We start from the raw sequence: 22,231 nt of genomic DNA on the forward strand, positions 1-22,231 counted from the left end.
ACCTTTCTTCTGAATAATATCTACAAACAGGTTCCATCACTCTCCTTACATGATCCAACAGTACTAAAGGCCTCTTTACCTGGCTTCTTCTGCCTGCTGCTGAAGCTGTCTGGCCTTAGCAACATCCCCAGCCGTTTGGGAAATGAATGTCTCAGGGCACTGCAGCTTAGCCGCCAGGCTCTGAATCTCATTCATTTTCCTGAGGACTGTGGCAGTGTCAGCGGGAAGGCGAAGGGAGAGGACGTAATCGCTGACCTGCTGGATGGTAGCAGCATCAGTATCTGGATCTGCAAAGAAATGAGTGGGGAAAAGTCAAGTCGAGGCCAAGTGAGAGTATATATCTTATTCAACAAACCAGAAGCTTCCTTGAAGCAAATCAAACACTGGGTCGCTAGGGAAAGCCAGATCTGCTGCTCTTCCAAATAAAATTACAGGACAAATATTGGTGCAAAGACACACACATCTCATCTTCACCTATGTTCACTCCAAACTCTTGTCCTTACTGTTATTTTTTCCTTGGAGATGGAAGGAAACACTGTTGTCCAATCGTGGCTATGGTAAAATCCAGGATTCGCCCAGGATTTCAGAAAACAATCTGAAGAAACTGAACTCAGGCAGGCCACAGCCCTATTCAGGTGTTGTGCCTCCATCATATGAAGAGGAAGGGGTCTGGAGAAGGGAGCCTCCACAACATGTCGCCTCCACAACATGTGACACAGGCTAAAGCTCTGTGTGATCAGGGTTTGAAATCATACAAGGAGCCCAAAGGCATAAAGCAGACTCTGAGATTCAGACCTTCTAGTTGTGACACCTGGAGAGCAGTGGGGACACAATGCAAGGAGCATGGCTAATGAGCATGGCTCCATTCTCCTGTGATTATTAGAACCACACAAAGGCTTTTTCTCCTGAACAGCGCTTGTGTGAGTCTAGGAATTAAAGGCATAACTGAGGCCAGTTAAGCCATGGGATGTTGATGGGCTGGGAAATGGAGGGAGAGAATGAGAATTGGCCTGTGTGGGTGTGTCAAACTGTTAATAGTATCCTTGCGCTCAGCATTAGGAAATGACCCTCGCCATCCTATTTTATACTCCTCCAAGCTCTTTATCAATCCTGACTCCTTTGCAACTGTATAGCACAGTGAGAGGAGGGTGGAAAGAAAAAGTAGGTCCTTTGCCACCTCCAACCAACACTCAAAGGGTTCCTGTTCTAGACTGTACAAAGCACTGACAAGGAGCATTCCTGTTAGGATGTGGGTGATACACTAGGGGGGAAATGTGTTGTAGGTTCCCACTGGTTCCTTATATTAGCAAAGCCAGAAATGTTCAAAAAAAACAAGCAAGCAGATTGAAGAGAGAACATAAGGGTGCTAAGAAGAAATTCAGGAAGCGTCAGAAGCTAACAGTTAAGGGGGAAACTAGGCATGGACATCAAACTGTCACCATTTTGCGGGAGCGTTTCAAGCGCATACTGTACATTTAAGTTCACACAATCCAATTGGATTAACACACTCTGTCACCCTAGTGCAACAAATCGACTTTATAAAAGAATCAGCCTCTTTGCAGTTTGGAAAGTGAAGGAAATGCAATGAAAAGGGTGGGATGAATGAACGATTAACAGGAGGATATAAAAACACCCCACAAGCAAATCAGGATAAACACAGGACAAATTCTCAATGTTGTATAACCATCTCACACGCAAATCAGAACAAATGCTCAGTAAAGACTGCATAGAGTCTAACCTCTTTGTGCAAGAAAATCCAGGTGAATTCTAAATAAACAGGTTGTCTGGAGGAGCTCTTAGTTAACATTCCAGTTGTGGAGACATTCCCCTTTTGAATCTGGCCACCCTAGCTGTCAGCAGCACTTCTTATTCTCTCTACATGTAGACATTTTTCAAAGCAGCAGGAGTTAACTGGTCCATCACTCTCTGCATCTGCCACATCTGAGATGTCTCAACATTTCATGATTTATTCTCACAACCAAAGTATCCCACCCTCTCGGTATTCTCCCCTAGATACTTGTCAAATCGCAGCCTTCATGCTTGTCAGTATGCACTGCTCAGGGAGAAGTCTCAAGCAAGAGATGGGGATTTAGAGAGAGCGCTATTCAAATAGGCAAGTTGTTATATATAGGCTTCTAACAAAATAATATTAACTAATGATAATGCATGACTTTAAAAAAAAGGATTAAGGAGCACCTTTTCATGCTAAATAATGCCTGCAATTTAAAAACAAATGTGTTAAAATGCATAAGGAAGAAATCACCCAAGAAAATGATTGGACGATTAAATACTCAGAAATATAGTCCACTGTATTCAGCAGAGCTTACTCTAAAGTAAGAGTCCCAAGGGCTAAAGCCTAACAGTGAAATCCCATATGTATCCACTCAGGAATAAGTCCTATTGAAGTTAGCTGGCATAGATTTGTAGCCTGAGGAATTCAACTAAGGCCTAATCAGATTAGACCCAATTAAATTAATGAACTCAAGTTAGTCATGCCTATTAACTTCAGTGAACCTAGTCTGAGTAGGACTAGTGGTTAATATCTTCTTCTTCTTTACACATTGGTCTCCCCTGAAGAAGATGCTGGGCAGATACCCATGTCTGAATTTATTTTTTTCAGGGGTGGGCAACTGAAGAACCACTAAGTCAATTAGAGATGACAGGAGAGGAACTTCTAGCAAAACAATACAAATTAGCAGGGCACAAATTCCAGATACTGTCATACACCCAGGAGCTCAAATGTGAAAATGTTCACCTCCAAACAAAAAAATAAGCCATGGCACCAAATCAGCTTCCTTATCATGGGATTGGTTAGTAGCACCTATGTGTTGCTGGGGAACAGGGGTGGGTGGGAAGCAAGAGCCAGGGATAGACTCTTCTCTGTGATGGTCCCAGATCCCTGGAACAGCTTCCCTAGGAAAATATGCATGGCTCCCTTCTTTGTCTACAGTTACCTCACTGAATTACTGTCAGCATTTGCATCCTAGAATTGGTAGGAACCTCAAAGCGCATCAAGTCAAACCCTCCTGCTTTGCCCGAAGTTGTTTGAAACTGTAATGTCAGAATGCCACCGATATCTTTGAAGGTAAGCGCCACCCCCCCATTGATCAAACTTTTGCAACTAGATCCTGGGCTGGCATATCCTTTCTCTTAAATGCACTCCTGCACTGCCAGTACAACTTTTCTACCACATGCCCTTTACTCAAAAGTAAACTCCCACATGTTTTAAGCATAACTTGGGAAGTAGTCCAGCTCATAACCATTTGGATAAAGCTTTTGTGCGTAGCCACTATGATGCACAATGGATTCTATTTCCGTACCAGCGGGCAGGAGACACAGACAATCGACAAAAGATATTGAGCAAGGAAAATACAAGCAGGAAGAATGGTTTTGTAACAGCCATCCTCGAATAGCGGCAAATTTGCTGTATGCTTTTCATCTGCTGTATTTGTCTCTGAAGGGCTTGGAGAAAGTCTTGCCTGCTATCTAATGTTTTTTCCTTTCCCCAGCAACAGCTAGCTGCTATCTATCTGGCCTTAGCATACATTTTAGAACTATTCATATTCCTGTAAGCATGAAACTTTTTAATCAATGAATTGATCCAATGAATAGCACTTGATCATTTGCTTCATGTAGGTGTGTTTTATGAGAAAGCTGACCATTTTAAAGATAATGTAATGGCAAGTAATCAAAGACAGAAGTTTCATGCATAGACTTACCTGACAGGAAGTTGCGAACCTGGTAGATGAACTGTTGGGTGCGATGGATGTCTCCTTCTATCTGGGCCCTAGTTGAAGTCATTTGGTCTCCCAGGCTCTGGGCATTAGTCTGAATTTGGCCAACAGCTATTTCTGCAGCTCTGATCTATGTCAAACAACATGCAAGGCAGAGTCAGTTTCTAAGATCCTAAACTGGTTCCAGAGTGTCATTCATCCATACTTTCAATCTCCCTGTTTCTTAATTACCCAGTGCTTCCTAGTATTTCAGAAACAAAAAAATGTGTTTTTATAGTGAAAAATGTAGACATTGAGGAAGAAAATGAATGGTGCCATTGCCTTCTCTGCAACAACCAACAGGCACTCAGAACACAGATATTTGTTTCTGCACAATCCCACTATGGTATCACAACAACATGCATTATGCACATTCACAAGCAGGTTCTCATTTGCTCCACACGCCATATTTTTGTTCAGGAAGAGGACACACCCAAGATGCTTCTTGGATGTTTCACTTTCAGCTGTTGTGCTGGTGCAGAGACAGCCAACCTGGTGCCTTCCAGGTGCTTATCAGTGACAACTCCAATTATCCCTGAATGTTAACGAGGCTGGCTAGGGCTGATGAAAGTCTGAGTCCAACAACTTCTGGAAGACACCCTGCCTTGTGCAGTGTCCCTGTCAGACAAGGCACCCTCACAAAGCAATATCCGCCAGGTGGATCTCCCAAACTGAAAAGTTACCTGGGCAGAGTTTAAAATTGAAGGAATGCTGTTTGATGTTGGGTGTCGTGACAAACATGTTCACATGTTCACAAAAAGCCACACAGCACAAGTCATGCATTTTCCTTGGCAATTGCAAAAGAGCTTTCACTCTTTGTCTCCCAAGAAAGCAACGGTAGGAGCTCTCCTTTTCCTTTCTACACACACACACACACACACACACACACACACACACACACACACCATCTGTGTAGTCTCCTGAAGTCGGATATTTAAGTTGTGGATATCTTGGGAGGTTTTTGTGGCAGTTTGGATGGAACTTCCAGAAAGTGAGAACACTCCAGTACAGCTCCGACCAGGGCCACATCCAGTTGTGTTTTGCTGTGGACATACTTCTCCAGGACATTCTCCAGGGCTGCAAATCTCTGACCTGATGCCACTGCAAATCTAAACATAGAAGCCATACAATCAGTTAAGTTATGCCATCAATAATACAAAACCCAAAAATGATTCAGGGAGTTACTATCTTCATGCACTTATGGTACAGCACATCCACTGATGCACAGCACCCAGCTTTAGATGCCCAAATGGAGACAACATAAAAGGCAATCAAAGAAGAAGGTTCTATGGGATGGCCAAGGCCTTGACATGTAGAGAGCTCACTGCTGGTTGGAGATGACCCAGAAGACATTTCCCACTGGGAGGGGCACACAGATAGCTCAAAGGACTGCTTGGGAGTCAGTGGGGGTGGGATGGGGAAGGGGAAAAGGAGTCACAATGATACATGAAGGGAGGAGGGCGGGTCACTTTTTTCCAGTCTGTGTCCATTTTGCACCTGCTCATTCTTAAGTCCATTCCATCCAATTTCCTGCAGCTAATTGACAGCCAGTGCAATTCTTCCAGCAGCGGGGTAACATGATAGCAAAAGGTGACCAGAGCAGCCTCCACATCTTACACTAGCTGCAGTTTCCAGGTCAACCTCAAGGGCAGCCCCAAAGAGAGAGCTGAACATTGCTGTTCTGCTTTAATACTTCATACACAAATAATGATTTGGATTCTCATAAATATTAAGTAAAATTTCCCAGAAAGGGATTAAAAGCACTGCCACAGCAGCAAGCTAAAAGAAACCATTTGCAGCCCCACAGAGCCACAAATGGACAGGGCAACTGTTGTAAGCCCTACCTTTTCTTACTACATTCCAGTCACACAAAATCCAGAGATTTCTACACACACACTATATCTACATATTCCTCCATCCTGGCAAGCAAAAGGCAGGCCAGGCCAAAGCACTCAAGGGGCGTAGTTCTTGGCTGGTGAAGGAACATGGCCTGGAAAGTGTCTCAAGGGACAGAGAGTCAATGGGTGCTGCCTTGGGTATTTGGGTTGGAGGTCCTTCACCCTTACTCCAGGAGGAAAGCAGACATCCTCTCCCCACCCCAAATAGGAACAACTGTAGGGTTCACAGGAGAGAAATAGATCCAGAGGCAGTTGAGATTCCTGATATCCCCAACTCCTCCACACCCATAAATTTCATTTGAGAGCACTTGCGCTGAAATGCAGCAAGATTAGATGGGTGATTTTTCATTTAAACTGGAGATGCTGGCATCAGTCTCCATGGCAATAGTAGAACTGCAGAAAAGAGGAATAAAAAACCCCAATAACAATAACAGACTTTGGCCCCAAACAACCTTCCGCCTCATTAGTCTGCAGCCATTATTGGGCTGCAGTCAGAACAATAGGAAGCAGTGTTCACTGGGTAACAATTTATGAGGCAAATTGAGCAATGATGCTATGCAGTGGCACCTTTGGCAGAGGTTAACTGCTGGCTTCACCTTATTAATGGCAGGAGTCAAGTTTGGAGAGAAGGCCATTTCAGCCTGCAGAGCCTCCAGTCCCGACCCATGGCTTGCAAGATCACTCTCTAGCTCCTCAGCACTCTGCCTGTTTTCCACAGACTGGGCCAGCAGCCTGGAAGAGCCAGCTATGCGCAAGCTGGCATTGGAAGATGTCTGATGCGCAGAGCTGAGTGTCTTGAATGCTCCTAGGGAAACAAAGGAAAAAATGATGTTTAGATGGCTTAGTGACTCACAATGCAGCTTTCCTTTCCAAGGCCTCCTGGTATGGAGTTCTACCTTGAAAAAAGGAGGAAGGAGGATCTGCCAGAGCAGTGAATCACAAGGACGCCAGCTGAAAAGCACTTGCCAATCGCCATTCACATGAAACTGCTTAATGGCTGTTTTTCTCTTGCATTGGTGTTTTGTTTTGAAAATGTATTATACAAAGCTAAGCTGTACTGTACATGGTATAGTAGAGATGTGCCTCTGCCACCTGCAGCTCCAAGATTCACATCAGAACTCAGCAAGCTGAGGTATGTGGTCCGACACACCTCCTTCCTTCCATCAGGGTTCAGAAAAGGTTCAGAAAAGGAGGCAAAACTGAAGCTACTGCAGTAAGTGAACATGTAGGTTTGAGAAAGTGCTGGAGGATCAGTGCTGCATCCTCCTTAGCCTTCCAGAGTAAATATATTACAGTGGTACCTTGGGTTACATACGCTTCAGATTACATATGCTTCAGGTTACAGACTCTGCCAACCCAGAAATAGTGCTTCGGGTTAAGAACTTTGCTTCAGGATGAGAACAGAAATCATGTTCCGGCGGCGCGGCAGCAGCAGGAGGCCCCATTAGCTAAAGTGATGCTTCAGGTTAAGAACAGTTTCAGGTTAAGAACGGACCTCCAGAACGAATTAAGTACTTAACCCGAGGTACCACTGTACATCCAGAGTTGACATCACACTTCACCTACAGCAAAATCCGGAAGCTAATTTGGAGCTTCCTAATCAAGGGAAACATCCAGTTGATTTTCAAGGGAAGCAAAAAAAAGTTTCAATCAGACTGGTGATAATTCCCTGGAGGGGAGGATGTTCTGCACACTTCTAATTAGATCACCAAGCAGGAACAGAAACAAAACATACATTTCTTGAAATGGCCTACTAATACCACTGGGGTGTGTCTGGAAAGCCTCAGAGCAGCACTTTGCTGGGAAGAACTATAGGCTGTGTGATGTGAGTGAGAAGAATAATTAGAAACGCCTTGCAGATCTTCCTGAGACTGGAGTCACTGGGTCAATTGAAAGTCATTCTTTTTGATGTAGAGTTATTAAGTTACTTTGAAGCACTGCAAAATCTGTTTACTAGATATGCTAGTGGGATGAGGCTACACACCCTGAGCGGTGGGGCCGGTTTCATAACACCTTTAACACAGGGGGGAAGAAGAAGAAATATATTCCATCCACAGTAGGTTGCCATTTTTAAGCAGCTGAAAACAAAAGCGCTGTGTGCAAATGACCAAAGCTTCCTCTGAGGGTCACTAGGAAATGTGCTTTTGTGAGAGTGCAATGTTGTCTCTGATATAAGCTCCTGTGCTTGGATCCACTCTTACATGCAAAGGGGGGAGGGTTGGAAGAGGAAAAGTGAGAAGTGGGAAAGATTGCGAAAGTCTGACTTAAGTTGAAGATCTCTCTTCTCCAGTTTCTTTCAGGCAGGACACAAAATCCACAATATGGCAAAGCCGCCCATTAATCAGATAATTGTCCATATTTACAGTAGGAGATACAGCCGCTTATGTATGAACTGATGAATGTAGTGGTTGAAACACAGGTGTTATACCTGAGACATCTGTGCTTCGGCTGGCTTCAAACTGAGCCTTCTTGTTTTGGTACTCAGTGATGATCAGAATCAGGCTTCTATCAAGATTATCCATATCTATGGATAAAGAGGATGCTTCATCCCTGATTGGTGTTTCATGTCTTAAACCTTCAATGGTGTGCCTGGAATTAACAAAACAAAACAAAACAGGATAGTTGGTTTTGGTTTCCGCCTACATCTTGTAATTATTCTCTTTCTTTCATCCAGCAATTACTGCCCTTAAAACCTTCATGCCAACATACGCCCATGAAATCAGTGGCACTTCTTTGAAATAAAGCTTGAAGATTCTGACTCATATATCAGCAGCCGAGTACCCACTGGTATCAAATGTAGGACAACAAATGTAACGGAAGGGACAGAACAGAATTTTAATTGAATACTATTATTTGTTTGCTAATTTTCTATACAACCCTCCATCTGAGGATCACAGGGCAGTTTATAATAATTAACAGACAAGGACTGAAGTGGATGAAGTAATTAAAACAATTGATTCAAACATATAATCATTGAATGGGCAGCTGGCTACCACCTTGAATGTGCACAGTGTTTCACAGATTTTATACTGTGAAACAAATGAAAGCATGTCATGAGTATTCTGTGCCCCTATGAGAGACTAAAAGACTGACTTCTTCATGGACTGCCTGTGAATCAAGGGGCTCCTGCAGATGATCTGCTTATTGAACATTCATTCCACTTTGTTTGCACAAAGTTTACACAGAGGTTAGACTATGTGAGGTCTTTCTTGAGTATTCATTCCTATCTTGTTTGCAGGGCAGTAATGTAACAATGCGGGACGCGGGTGGCGCTGTGGGTAAAAGCCTCAGCGCCTAGGGCTTGCCAATCGAAAGGTCGGCGGTTCGAATCCCCGCAGCGGGGTGCGCTCCCGTTGCTCGGTCCCAGCGCCTGCCAACCTAGCAGTTCGAAAGCACCCTCGGGTGCAAGTAGATAAATAGGGACCGCTTACTGGCAGGAAGGTAAACAGCGTTTCCGTGTGCTGCGCTGGCTCGCCAGATGCAGCTTTGTCATGCTGGCCACGTAGAATCATACAATCATAGAGTTGGAATAGACCACAAGGGCCATCGAGTCCAACCCCCTGCCAAGCACTTCCGTGACCCGGAAGTGTCTCCGGACAGCGCTGGCCCTCGGCCTCTTAAGTGAGATGGGTGCACAACCCTAGAGTCTGTCAAGACTGGCCCATACGGGTAGGGGTACCTTTACCTTTACCTTTTAATGTAACAATGAGCCTTCATCCTGATTGGTTGGCTGGCATTCATATGTCTTACCCACATTTTTAAGTACATTTCCTTGTCATTTTCCTAGCCACTCTTTTTCAAGTTGGATTTGTCTCACTAGAACAACAGAGCACTTTAATCCAACTTCACAAACCTCCATTTACAATATGCCCTTGAATCCCTCTCACAAAACAGTGGCAGTCTGGAGGCACCCAAGGAAGGATTGGCAAGGAACTAGGGCCCCTCTTTAGCCCAAGGTGGGGCTTGAAACTGCAACCCTGAGATTAAGCATCTCATGCTCTACCCATTAAGTAGAAGAGAGACTGCTTAAAAGCAAAGCATCAGAGATTGTTATCTGCATGCTTTGGACAATGCTTGCTTGCTGCCAGTAAGTAGAATGCAATTCCTGTTCACCTGATCGTAGCAATGGCATTGGCCACCTGATCCAGCCCTTGCTCCGTCAAGAGGGGGTTTCCCAGGATCCCTTGGATGAGCTGCACTTCACCTTCTGCTTCTAAGAGGCGGGTGCTGAAGCCGGAGCTCATTGTCCCCACCTGAAGCCGCTGGGTGGAATTTTTCAAGGTGGCCTGGCGCAAGCCAAACCTATGGAGCTCATCATCATAGGCCTGGAAGCAAGGGTTGCATGCCTCACAGTGGTCATAGTTGCCACAGTAGCCCCGCTGGCACTGGTCACAGCGGTCTCCAGTAAAGCCGGGACGGCAAAGACATCTGCCTGTCAGCTTGTCACAGCCCATTTCCTCTGTGCCCTGGAAGTTGCAGTTGCAAGCTGTTGAAAGAGAACAAGAAGGGTCTGGATCCCTCAAAAATAGTCACAGGCTTTACTTGCTGGTTACAGGCTGACATTTCCACAGTGCATCCCTCTGGCTGCTCACTCTTCTCCCCAACAGCCAGCTGTTAGAGAAGGTGGGAGATGAACTACAACCACATTGGGAGGGCCACAGGCTCCTCCAGACCTGAGTTAGATGGAACAGCAAGGTGGCAAGAACCATTTAAATACCCAGTGGTTTACAGGTGGGTGCAACCTGCATTCCTTACCTCTACATCCTGTCCTGACATCTCCATAAGACTGGTCCGGACAAACCCGTACTTCAGGAGCAGAGCATGTCAGGCCCCCATAGCCTTCTCTGCATGGACACTGCCCTGTAAACTGCAGAACAAGAGAGAAGGATGCCAGGGAGGAAATCATAGAACTGCATAGAATTTGACATAGAACTGCAGAGTTAGGCCTGTTGGTCTGGAGAATAATTGACTTCCAGAAGGGGTTTACAAAGAAAAGCTCCAACTTCGGCCTCAGCTGCTTGTTTTTCATGAGAAAGCATTCGTGGTAGGACAGTTTACAGGTCAGTTTCACATGTATTTGAGCATTATGTTCAGTTTTAGGTCTGTTACATTCTAAGTTTTACAGTGTTGGGGGTTTTTTAATGCAAAAGAAAAATTACATTTAAATGGTACACATGTTGTACTCCTCCTTCCCCTTAAATACATGGGATTGCAACCAATGCTATTCCTACTCAGAGGAGGCCCATTGAAATTGATGGACATGACCAACTCAGGCTTATTCATCTCAATGGATCTACTCTGAGTAAAAGTCAATTGGTTACCAGCCACAGTCCTATATGCTTTTTAATGCTCCCCCACAAATATGCATTGTTGTGTGCATTTTTCCATAAAACATAAATTTCGTGTGCATTTTTAAAAACTGCCTCGCAAAATCCAGAGAAATGTGTGATCTGATGGACAGCTGCATTTTAATCCACATAGCCATCAGGGACCAGCAAATGAGGCCACTTTGCTTTAAAATGAATTTTTCCTCCATCCCTAATTCAAACAGGCAACAGCAACCCCCATGCCCAGATATACAGCCTCAGTTAGTAAAATCTGCAGAAAGCATTACCACCCAATACCACCGAATGTACTAAGTACTCTCAACGGTAGCCTAGATACTGAGCAAAACAGCTTCCCCCTCTCTCTGCAGGACTAAGAAGACAATGCCCTGATCGCGGTGCTACAAAGTGCAATGGCTCAGAATTTCCCTCTTCCCGCCCACTTCTAGAGCTGTAAGCTGCTGCACTGCTGCTTCCTGGGCAGTACCTGGTTACACTGAGGGCTGCGTGAATGCTGAGGGTCACAGTTGCAAGCCTGGCAGCCCTGCCCACTTGCAATTTTCCAGTGATTGGCAGCGCATTCATCACACTTGTCTCCCACCACATTGGGGAGACAAGAACAGCGGCCCGTCTCGTCGTCGCATGGCACGTTGCGGCGGCTGCCTAAAACACTGCAGGCACAATCTGGAAAACAAAGGAGCCAGCATTTGTGTCGGAACTACTGGGGGATGCTCCTGGGGTGTGCGCAGGAGGTATCAGGTCTCCTGTGAACCTGTGGGTACAGGGTGATATAGAATTAAATAGATAAAATCAAAGCTGATGAAACCCTTCAGTCCGCCAGTAGCAAAGTCTTGTTCTAAAATTCTTTCCCTTCAGCGCTGGCTCCAGGTTTTGAAAGTCATGCCAATGGCAGGTGGAGCCAGGGGCAAAAGAAGGTGGGCCAATGAATGTAAATGTGACCTTTCTGCAGTAGGCTATTTTCTATATACCCCTCTCTGTCTTCCATCCAGCCAAGCAAGGGGAACGTCCAAAGGGCCAGATAGGGAGGGGTGTTGGGGGCAGATTCGCCTCCAGTCCCCAGCTCTGCTATAGACTTCCTGCAACACATTGATCTGGAAGAAGGAAAGGATCTCCCTGGAAGTGTCGGTGATCCCCACCCATCTGGCTGCAGACCAGATCCTGGTGCTGTTGGAGGAAACTGATTTTCTAGACCATTTCAGTCAATGTTTAGGGCTGGTTTTAGCACAGAAACTGCTTTGGCCACCCTTCGTGACCACCTCTGTTGGGGGAGAGACAGGGGAAATGTATCCTCATGTCCTCAACCTCTCATCAATGTGTCCTTGATGTCTCACGGGCTTTCAATACCATTGTCCACTGTATCTGGGGCAGATGTCTGAGTTGAGGGCAGCACCACTTGCGATGGTTCCAGTCCTACTTGGATGGACATTTCCAGAGAGTGGTGCTCAGGGAGTGCTCTTCCACACTATGAAGCCTTCAATGTGGGGTTCCTCATGGTTCAATTTTATCCCCCATGCTGTTTAACATCTACATGAAACTGCTGGGTGGGGTCACCCAGAGCTTTGGAGTACATTGTCAGCAATATGCTGACAACACACAGCTCTACTTCTCCTTTACATCTGCAGTGGGCGGGTGCTGGCTCCCCACTTGAGGAACGCTCTCCCCAGGGAGGCTCACCTGGTGCCGTCATTACACATCTTTAGGCACCGGGGGGAAAACATTCCTCTTCTCCCAGGCCTTTGGCTAATTAAACAATCTATGGCTTTTAAAACTGTGTGACGGATGGGGTATTGTTTTCATTTGTTATCCATTTTTGTGCTATTATATTGTAAACCCCCCTGTGAGCCTTAGATGAAGGGTGGTATAGAAATTTACTAAATCAGTTCAGCATCAAATTAAGAATGAAGGCTGGTTGCTCTTCATGCTTGATGTCACCACAGACATTGCAATTATCAAAGCATGCATCTCAGACTGGAGCTGAGCATCATGAGACACCAAGGTCTGCATTTCAAATTAAGGAGATGCACTCTTTAGCAACGTCACTAATCAATTACAGTTTTGAACTGAGGCTGTGACAGACAGTGCCCATTACCACTCCAGATACTAGTCATATCCAAGCAGATATTGTTCCATGAATTTAGATTTGTTTCCTCAGCACAGACCCTTCCCCCCCCCTCAGCTGACCACAGGAGGTCAGGCTTCTAATGAATAATGGCAGGAACGTACAAAACTGCCTTCTATTGAGCCAGCAAACTAGTCCACCTCACACACTGACTGGCAGTAGCTCTCCAAGGTTCCATGAAGAGAACGTTCCCAGCTGGAGATGCCGGGGACTGAACCTGGAACCTTCTGCATGGAAGGCATTTGCTGTGCCACTAGGCTACGGTCCTTCCCCAAGGTGATTCTGTCCAGCTATTGCTGTCATGTTCTGCAGCTGTTCTCCAAGATCAAGCTTAGCAAAGCAGCTACTGCCACCTGCTGGGAGGCAGCTGAAACCCATCAGTATAGCCACTTGCAGAGGCTACATTTCATTTTAATCTAAAGCAAGGCAAGGTCTGCCCAAGAGATTGCGACGGATAAATGAAGGTGGATCTAGAGACGTGAGATTGGTTATGTAAGCCAAGCCTCAGTTGAAACCATATGCCGCAAGGGACCTGCCTGGAGGATAAGCGTTAAGATCTTCAGATCTGTGTGAAATTGAAAGAAAAACTCTTTCCCTCTTCTTCCATCTTCCTAGGGCTATGTTTTGAATGTTTCAACCTGCTCTGTTTAAAAAAACATTTTTTTTTAAGCTAGATTGCCCTTACATAGTATGCTGTTGTGGACTGGTTGAATGCAGAGAAATGATGGGAGAAATCAGCTGGGGAACCCCCAGGGGAAGGCGGCTTAGAGCCAGGGGACTAGTGGTGGGACAACAATGAGTGGTTAGAGGGAGAAGAGGGAGAAGACTGGGAGGAGGAGGTGTTGGAAGGTGAAGAGGTAGCAGGGTTTAGTGAGCAGGAAGAGTCTGTGGCAGAGAGAAGTTCTTTATCAGGGGAAGAGGAGGAGGAGGAGGAGGAGGAGGAGGAGGAGGAGTTTGGATTTGATATCCCGCTTTATCACTACCCTAAGGAGTCTCAAAGCGGCTAACATTCTACTTTCCCTTCCTCCCCCACAACAAACACTCTGTGAGGTGAGTGGGGCTGAGAGACTTCAAAGAAGTGTGACTGGCCCAAGGTAACCCAGCAGCTGCATGTGAAGGAGCGGGGACGCAAACCCGGTTCCCCAGATTACGAGTCCACCGCTCTTAACCACTACACCACACTGGCTCTAAAGCAGGAAAGCAGGGAGGCCAAGAGAGAGAGACAACTCCAGCTGGTGAAGAGGCATGAGTGTCTCCCCCTCCTGCTGCAACAAGCTCCACCCCACCCCCCACCCCTGGTCTCCCAGAACCAGGAGATAGCTTCACACAGGTGCAGTCTCAGATTGCTTAGGGAAAACCCCAGAAAGGAGGGGACTTGGGCAGCAGTTTCAGCAACTGCTTCAAGGTGGCAAGACCTACCAGAGATGAGTTTCTATGCTCATTAGACCTGACAGCCCTGTGCAGATCCTGTTTTTTTGCTAATAAAGAGTTAACTCAACTTGCCCAGTGTGATTGACTGCTGGCTTGCTGGTGGTGGCTGTGTGAAAATGGTCCAGGTTTTGCTCACATTGAATTGATCTTCCCACAGCTTATGTGCTGCATTCATACTAGTGCAACAGCACAAGCAGAGCTTCACCAATATTATGGTCTCTTGAGTTACAGAGAAAGGATTACCAAAGAGGGTGGATCCCCCATGAAGACACGTGTTTGACTGATTTGGGGCCTTTGAGGTAACTAAATAGGGGTCATGTGAGAGCTTTATAAAATTATGAACAGTGGAGAAAGAAATGCTTGTCTCTCAAAACATGAGAATGGCTATAGGTTCCAAACAAACACAAGGGAAGAATTTCTTCACCCACTGTACAGTTTTCATGTATGGAATGAATTGTAATGGGATGTAGTGATCGCTACTAGTTTAGATAGCTTTAATCTACATATTTATCTATCTCTATCACAGTGTATAAAGGGCTCTCCCAAAGAAATAAACGTTTGATTGTTAATAAACAGCAGGAGGTGGCTATCTTCACCATGCCCACATCTAGCTTGGCATGGTTGAAATGTGACTAACCTCTGCAACCTTGGGGGTTAGAGTTGGTTAACTGGGTGAATCCAGGCTTGCACAAATGACAACGGCCTCCTTGCACGTTGTCCTTACAGACACAGCGGCCCGTCTGGGGATCACAACTGGAGTTAGGAACAGTGCCATCTGGGTCACATTCACAAGCTAAAAAGAGAAGACATGGAATCAACAAATTTTAAAGGTACAGGCCAAAGCAAAAAGGTGTCATCAAAACCTGAGCTTTGTATAGGGGTTTAGCACTGCCTTGTTCCTCATCATTTCTTTCTCCCACTCTTCATTTGCAGACAGGGTTGCCCATTCAGGATTCCTCTCTCTCACACTTGAAATTGGCACAAAAAATTTCGGAAAACAAGCCCGTTCATTTTTCTCTGGTCAGCTGCAAGGCAGCTTTACTGCTCCTCCCTTTTAAATGCATAGGAAAATGCACTTGGAACTTGAGGATTCTAGTTCAGGGGGGAGTAAGAGGAAAGCCTCATCATCTCCTCCAGTTACCAAAATAGAGACTCAGAAAAAGAATTTTGAGTTCCAAAGATGGGACACAAGGAAGGACGTGAAGAATCTGGAGGCGTAGCTACACTTCAGATTCAACTTAAAATACAGAAAATGTTTCTTTTGAGCACCAATCTTACAGGGGAATTCTCTCTACCATTGGAATAAGGCAGACTACATATTCAAATATTATCTTTTAAAAAAGATTATGCAAAAACTCATGAAGAAAATGCTTAAGCACCCACTTACGGAGACAAGCTTCTGGGTGATCAAGTTCAAAACGCTTATTACGGAAAAACTTGGTCTTGCAATGTTCACAGTTCCTCCCTGCCGTGTTGTGCTGGCAGTCTTCACAAACGCCCCCACTCACACCCCCACTGGCTTGGTACACGGCTGGGTCAAAATGACATTTGTTAGAATGACCGTTACAGTTGCACCCTAGGAGAAAAGAGACAAAGCCATTTCTGAAACGAAGTTCAAGGAAAACAATAGTGCCTATACTTTTCAACTTCACCACTGGGTGGCGCTTGGGCCTCCCTCTTCAGTTAGTTCTACAGCAAGTGTATAAATCCATAAGGTTTATCACATTGTGGGTCCACACAGAACATGCAAAACAGCCAGGGTGCAAGGTTTAGGACTTTAGGGAACATCAATTCACCAGCACTGTTCTATACACACACTGCAATTTCCCCAAACTTGCCTGTTTTCTCCAAACTGATGGAGGAAGTTTGACAAGAAACAGCTTCTTTGCAAATGGAAATCACAGCTCTCCTCTCATCTGCCTCAGCCTTTTTAAAAATGTTTGCTAGTAGATTCTTTTAAACACTCCTTCCTGTACTTCTTACCTCAGCTTCCCCTTTCCCTGATCACCTCCACCCTTTTAGGAATCTGCAGATCCCATAACTGATGAGAAACCCAGTACTTTTTTTTTCTTTCTCATTTTGACTCAAGAAAATCACCATTTTACAGTTCAAATCGGGAAAACTAAATACAGTTAATGGACAAAAGTACAAAGATTCGCAAAATGTTTAGGGGTATGTCTACCCCTGCATCCCCCTCCCATAAAAAAAGCATTGGAGAAACCACAATATTTCCAGTGGCTACAATGAACAAAGTATGTACAGTCAAACCTCAGTTTTCGAACGTCTCAGCTGCCAAACATTTCAGAAGCCGAACATCGAAAACCCGGAAGTGAATGCTTCTGTTTTCAAACGTGCCTTGGAAGTTGAACGGCTTCCGAGGAGTGTTTCTCAATTTTCCCCGTTGAACTTGCTGACAGCCCTTTGATCCTCGGTTTTCAGATGTTTCATAAGTCAAACGGACTTCCGGAACAGATTACGTTTGAAAACCAAGGTTCCACTGTATTTTATAAACTCCAGTTATCTTTCCAAGACAGCTTTGCTCAGTTAAAGTGTGGTCTGTTTCCCTAGGAAGTTAGATAGAGGCATACGTACTGTGACATTCGTTGGGGTTGCCATCTTCAGCGGCTCTCCATGGATGGTCATTGTAGAAAGCCGCACACTGTTCGCAGTTTGTTCCAGCAGTGTTGTGCTGGCACACACACTGTCCATTCACCTAGAAGATGCAAAGAAAGCTTTGCTTTGCGGGTATCATAGATCAGCCTGCTCTTCTACGGTATGCTATGAATTCTCACATTGTGTCTCTTCTGATTGCGGGGAGGGACATATTCTTCTGCATTCGTGCCAAATCAGAGCACTTTATATCAGAAGCAAAAGAAAAGAAAAGACCATACTGATGATCCCTGCAACTCCCAGGGCTGAAAAGCTTAGCAGAGTGAATACGGCTGCCATTTTAAAAAACCATACTGTGTAATCCCTCTTCTTTGTGTGTGCTGCCTCTCACAGTTCAGGCTTAACTCTGAAGTTCCTGTCTGGAAACTCCTGTTCAGTCCAAGCTGCTCCAGGCCAGACAATAAAGGAAGCCATGTTGCTTTTATATCTAGATGCAAACCACCTATAAATCGAGGTGTGGGGGTGTGCTGAGGCACCCTCTCCCCCCTGCAAGAAGCCTGTCACTTTGTTTGGCTAATATTATTTGCACTCTCCTGTGCACAAAAGCAAGAGAAAACTCCCTCTCATCTGCCCTTTGCACACATTCCTCTGTGCCCCAATGGAGCCATATCCCATCTGAAGGGACCACAGAGACAGAGCATTATTTTCTTTCTCAAGTCCTTTTTGCTAGGCAGGGGTGATTCTGTCTCAGTTGCTCTTTCTTTTTCCCAGTCTTAGGTTCAGTTTGCCTCATTTCTGCAACAATGCATTTTCCTTTCAAGTCCACACAAAAATTAAAGCACATATTTGTGTGCATTTCTCCTCATTTTGTCCAATAATGCACATGCTTGCATATTCTCTAATATAATAATGCACTTTGGTACATTATTTTCACTAATATGTTCAAGTCTGAGGCACACTTTCTGCTCGCATGTGCCTTTTTGCAGGTGGTTTTTGATTGGAAAACAGCTTTGCGACATTCAGAGAAGTGCACGTTTCAAACAGTTGCTGCGTTCTGCTGTGATTTGGTGTGAAGCGTGAAATGGTGGATAGGTTCGCCTCAAGATGTGAACAAAATGGTTTTCTCCACCATCCCCATTCTCTGCTTCTGCCCATTCTCCTCTCCAAGAGCTATGATGAGGAGCTATGATGTCTACAATGAGGAGGGAAAATGAGCTACAGAATGAAGGATGTACAAAGGAGAACATGTACACCACTCTCTGTTCTGCCCTCCCTTTCAGCCCTCTGGGCAGCCCCAGAAGCCCAGTTAGAAAGAAGCTAGTAGCTGCCTTACAGAGCCCAAGGGCAGCTGGTCATTGACCTTTTAAAGATAGTCAGAAATGCAATTTGAAGCAGGCTGGTTGGCCTTTGTGCTATGCCAAATACCTTCTTTTTGTGGTTAAGGCAGAGAAGATGGCAAGACCTTTATCATCTCGGCCACTTGCACTCTGCATAATACAAGGAAACACTATCTGCTTTCCAAAAGCACAGAGGGCTTCTGGTGTATCGCTACAAACCTCTAAGGACAAATTTAACCGTCGAGAGAGGTCAGGTTGCAGAGCAGGCCTGTGAGAATCTAAGAATAGAACTGGGAAGAATAGAACTGATATACATAGATCTGTAGCAACCTTTCCCCGTCCTCACCCTCACCATAACATTGTGTCCTGCAGAAGCAGCGTCCAGGGCAGCACAGCGGTCTGCATGTCCGTGGCAGAAGCAGCTCCCTTTCACTTGCATCTCGTTCAAGGCATAGAAGGCACTGGGGGTGCGGTACCCCTGGTGCACAGGACGCGACAGCTGGGTGAAGTTGATTCTCAAGTTGGTGAATTGGCCCAGATCTTTTGGAGACAAGAGAAAGAGCAATGAAGGGAAACACAAACACAGTGAGATGGGACCTAAAGGCTTTAGCTCCTGGAACAAGGACCAAGTGAGAAAGGGAGATGCGAACTCCGTTGGATGTGGTTTTCCTCTTAATACATGGAAGTACAAACAACGTAACTGTTAGGTCCCAATAACCACATTTAACAAACTGAGCCCAGCATCAGCAACTGTGATCCTTGGGCAAGTGCCTGGGCCTCCCAGGACAAAACATCACTGGCACCTGCCAGGCCAGGTGGGCCTTAAAAAAGCACACACCACTTGCCACCTGGCACTGAGGAGCACACCAAAAGTCTGAGTGAGGCTGTCAGGGCTGGAGTCAGATGAAGGTCAGCACAAAAGACACAGGAACCTTAAATCACTGACCCCATTGGTATATGAAGGAGTCAAATTTATTTAAATAATTTTCACCCTGCTCTTTAGCTTAAAAGGCTCCCAGAGCAGCTTACAAAGCTCATTTCTAAGACCTGCCCTCAGGCTGATGATCTAAAAAATAGGACAAACAAGGGAAAGGGGATGCGGAAGGAGGAGCAAGAAAGTGAGCTCAGGCACCGGATTTTATAAACCATCCACTTGGGTGCCTAAACAAGTTCTGCTCCCTGAAATCCCCCAAAAGCTTCCCCATCCCAGCAGACACAAATAATATGTACATACTGTTGATTTTTTGGCTTTGAGGTGTCCTCATCCCAGATGCAAGACCAATGGGGTTGAACTCAACCTTAGAAGAACAGAGGAGGGGGGAAAAGATGGCAGTCAAAGCATGAGATTTTCTATCCTGTCATTCTAAAAACTATCAACGGCACTTCCCAGTTAGGCAAATGCTTATTTACATTAGCACTAAAATGGCGATTTTGCACTGAATTACTGCTACAAGGAAGACTATAGTCTCTTCACCCACCAAAAGAGGGTTGTGTGATATTTTCTCCCTCCCTCCCTCCCTCTCTTTGCCAAAAAATGGCAGCAACAATTAAAATCCCATGAAACAGATTTAAACCACAATACTTTTTTTCCTTTTAAAGAAAGCCATAACACAAGCCCTCTTCATGCATTACTCACATGGAAAAGCAGCACTGAAACAAAGCACTTGTGGGACTGCACATTAAACAAAGTTGTACAGCTCCTCCAGGCTGAATTATGTGATAACCTCTGGAGTGATAAGCCTTGTCTGGGTAGATTCCCTGCATGATTTAGAGCAGGGGTGGGGAACCTCCCCACCCGCCCCCCAGGGTAGGCAGATCTGTCCCCTGCCTTGATAAGTACATGGGAAGACCTACCTGACAATCACCTGATGTTGTTATGATGTCAGATGATTGACAAGTGGGTTGTCACACCCACCCGCCAACGTTTTCATTGAAACCGCTGTTGGAGGGAAAGCATCTCTAACACAGAATATCACCTCATTAATGTTACTCAACAGCTTCCCCACACACACCAGAGGGCAGTTTTTCCAAGTCAGGGGGTGGATTGCTGAGCTCCAGAATGTCTCTTAATAAATTGTCCCCAGAGACCTGAAGCCTTCTGTTCCCTAAAGCAGCTACATTGGAAGGAGCTACCAATTCTCCACAAAAAGGGCTTGCTGGGCCCTCTGACATTGGTTGATCTGCACCTGGAAGAGTGGAAGGCAGGTGCCTTCACAGTGCAGCAAAGTCACTCTGGGGATGGCTGTTGTCAAACTAGTTAGGTCCTAGAAGTCTTAAGTCTGGTGAAATCCATTAAGCATCACATTTGCTATACCTTCCCCCCGTTCTGCGCTTGAGTCTGGATGTCCTGGCAACGCACATCCTTCCAGGTCTGAGGGAGACCTCTAGAGATCCGTGGAAACGAAGTGGCACAATCTGTGGACAAGTACTGATAAATCTTCCAGGATTTGCCAAAGTCTGTAGAGTGCTCAATCACCATGCCAGTGGGCAGAGGACTCTGGAGGGACAGAGGAAAAGAGGTATCAAAGCAGACTGGACAGGACATGCCAAAACAGAGGAAGATATACTTCGAAGGAACAGGCCATTTCTTCAAGGCAGAGCATGCAAACCATCCCAGTGAAATCCCTAGTTCACAACTCTGGTTAAAAAGGCTCACATAAAAAGACTGGGAAGATCTCTGCCAAAGAAATAGATGACATGGGCTCAATGGACAAATAGTCAGACCTGACATAAGGGTCTTTCCAGTGCCCCTCAGTGTTATTGTGCCTCCTCCCCCATAAAATTAAAATTAACACATCACAATATACTTGGTACAATTGTACATGGAACAAAAATGCTTAATGTTGTGCTTGATTCTGAACTTAACAATTGATTTTCTTCTTGAAAATCTGCAGTTTCTTTAATGTAGGTTTTTCCTCCTTTCCTTGTATCTTTTTGAAAACGTTAACAAACAATGAGTTGGAATTGGATGCAGCCTAAGCCAACAGATCAATAATAGTGTATGCCAGAGGTTTTCAACCATCCACAGCTCCTTGGTCAACTACATCCTTTCTGTGGCGTCCGTATGGGGCTCAGGAACCCAGTTATGTCACCCCCTTACCTGCAGAGCTGGCAGCCTCTCACCCTTTTTTGAACACCGTCCCCTTGTGAGGTGTTCCCCCAACCTCTTCTTGGGAGTCCTCTGGGCACCTCTGCTGCCGCCCCTGGTCTCTGAGTTGCATCCCTCCCTGCCCCAAAGAGATGCGCCTCCTCACACTGCCCCACAGGGGCATAGGACTTGTCTGTCCATTCCCAAAAGCAAGGGCTGGTGGACTGGCTGGCTGGGCTCCCTTGCCCAACTTGCTTGCTTACTCTGATGCCGCCTCAGCTCCTGGCAACCAGCACCCCCTGACCAGCCCCAGAGGCACCATTCGCCTCCAGAGCTTGTAGCCAGGGCTGCTGCAACAAACAGCTACACAAGCCTTTGGGAGGCAGAGACGCGAGAGGGCATCAGAAGAGAGAGGGAAGGAAAGAAGGAATGAGGGCAGTGTTGCCCGCGGCACCCCTGACCACCATTCAAGGCACTCCAGAGTGCCATGGCACACTGGTTGAAAACCACTGGTGCATGTAACGTATCTGAAGTCCTGATAATATTCAGCTAAGCTTCCCAAGGCCATCTGAATTCACATTTATACCCCCAGTAAATACAGTGGTACCTCTGATTACGTACTTAATTCAT

At 45.6% G+C, this 22,231-nt stretch overlaps 1 protein-coding gene across 1 annotated transcript in view; it reads right to left on the reverse strand.

Annotated features, from left to right (window-relative positions):
* The window catches only part of LAMB3 (laminin subunit beta 3), a 48,147-nt gene that overhangs the window by 5,427 nt on the left and 20,489 nt on the right, over positions 1-22,231 (reverse strand). The window contains exons 6-19 of the mRNA XM_028734457.2: positions 20,828-21,010; positions 19,748-19,811; positions 18,866-19,053; positions 17,159-17,279; positions 15,954-16,142; positions 15,204-15,359; positions 11,483-11,679; positions 10,427-10,538; positions 9,785-10,157; positions 8,100-8,260; positions 6,268-6,476; positions 4,679-4,882; positions 3,720-3,864; positions 80-287 (exon numbers count right to left, since the gene is read on the reverse strand). Coding sequence (XP_028590290.2) covers positions 80-287; positions 3,720-3,864; positions 4,679-4,882; positions 6,268-6,476; positions 8,100-8,260; positions 9,785-10,157; positions 10,427-10,538; positions 11,483-11,679; positions 15,204-15,359; positions 15,954-16,142; positions 17,159-17,279; positions 18,866-19,053; positions 19,748-19,811; positions 20,828-21,010 — 2,510 coding nt within the window. The remainder of the gene's footprint in view (positions 1-79; positions 288-3,719; positions 3,865-4,678; positions 4,883-6,267; positions 6,477-8,099; positions 8,261-9,784; positions 10,158-10,426; positions 10,539-11,482; positions 11,680-15,203; positions 15,360-15,953; positions 16,143-17,158; positions 17,280-18,865; positions 19,054-19,747; positions 19,812-20,827; positions 21,011-22,231) is intronic.

The sequence above is a fragment of the Podarcis muralis genome, chromosome 5 (genome assembly GCF_964188315.1).
Source record: "Podarcis muralis chromosome 5, rPodMur119.hap1.1, whole genome shotgun sequence".
Lineage (NCBI taxonomy): Eukaryota > Metazoa > Chordata > Lepidosauria > Squamata > Lacertidae > Podarcis > Podarcis muralis.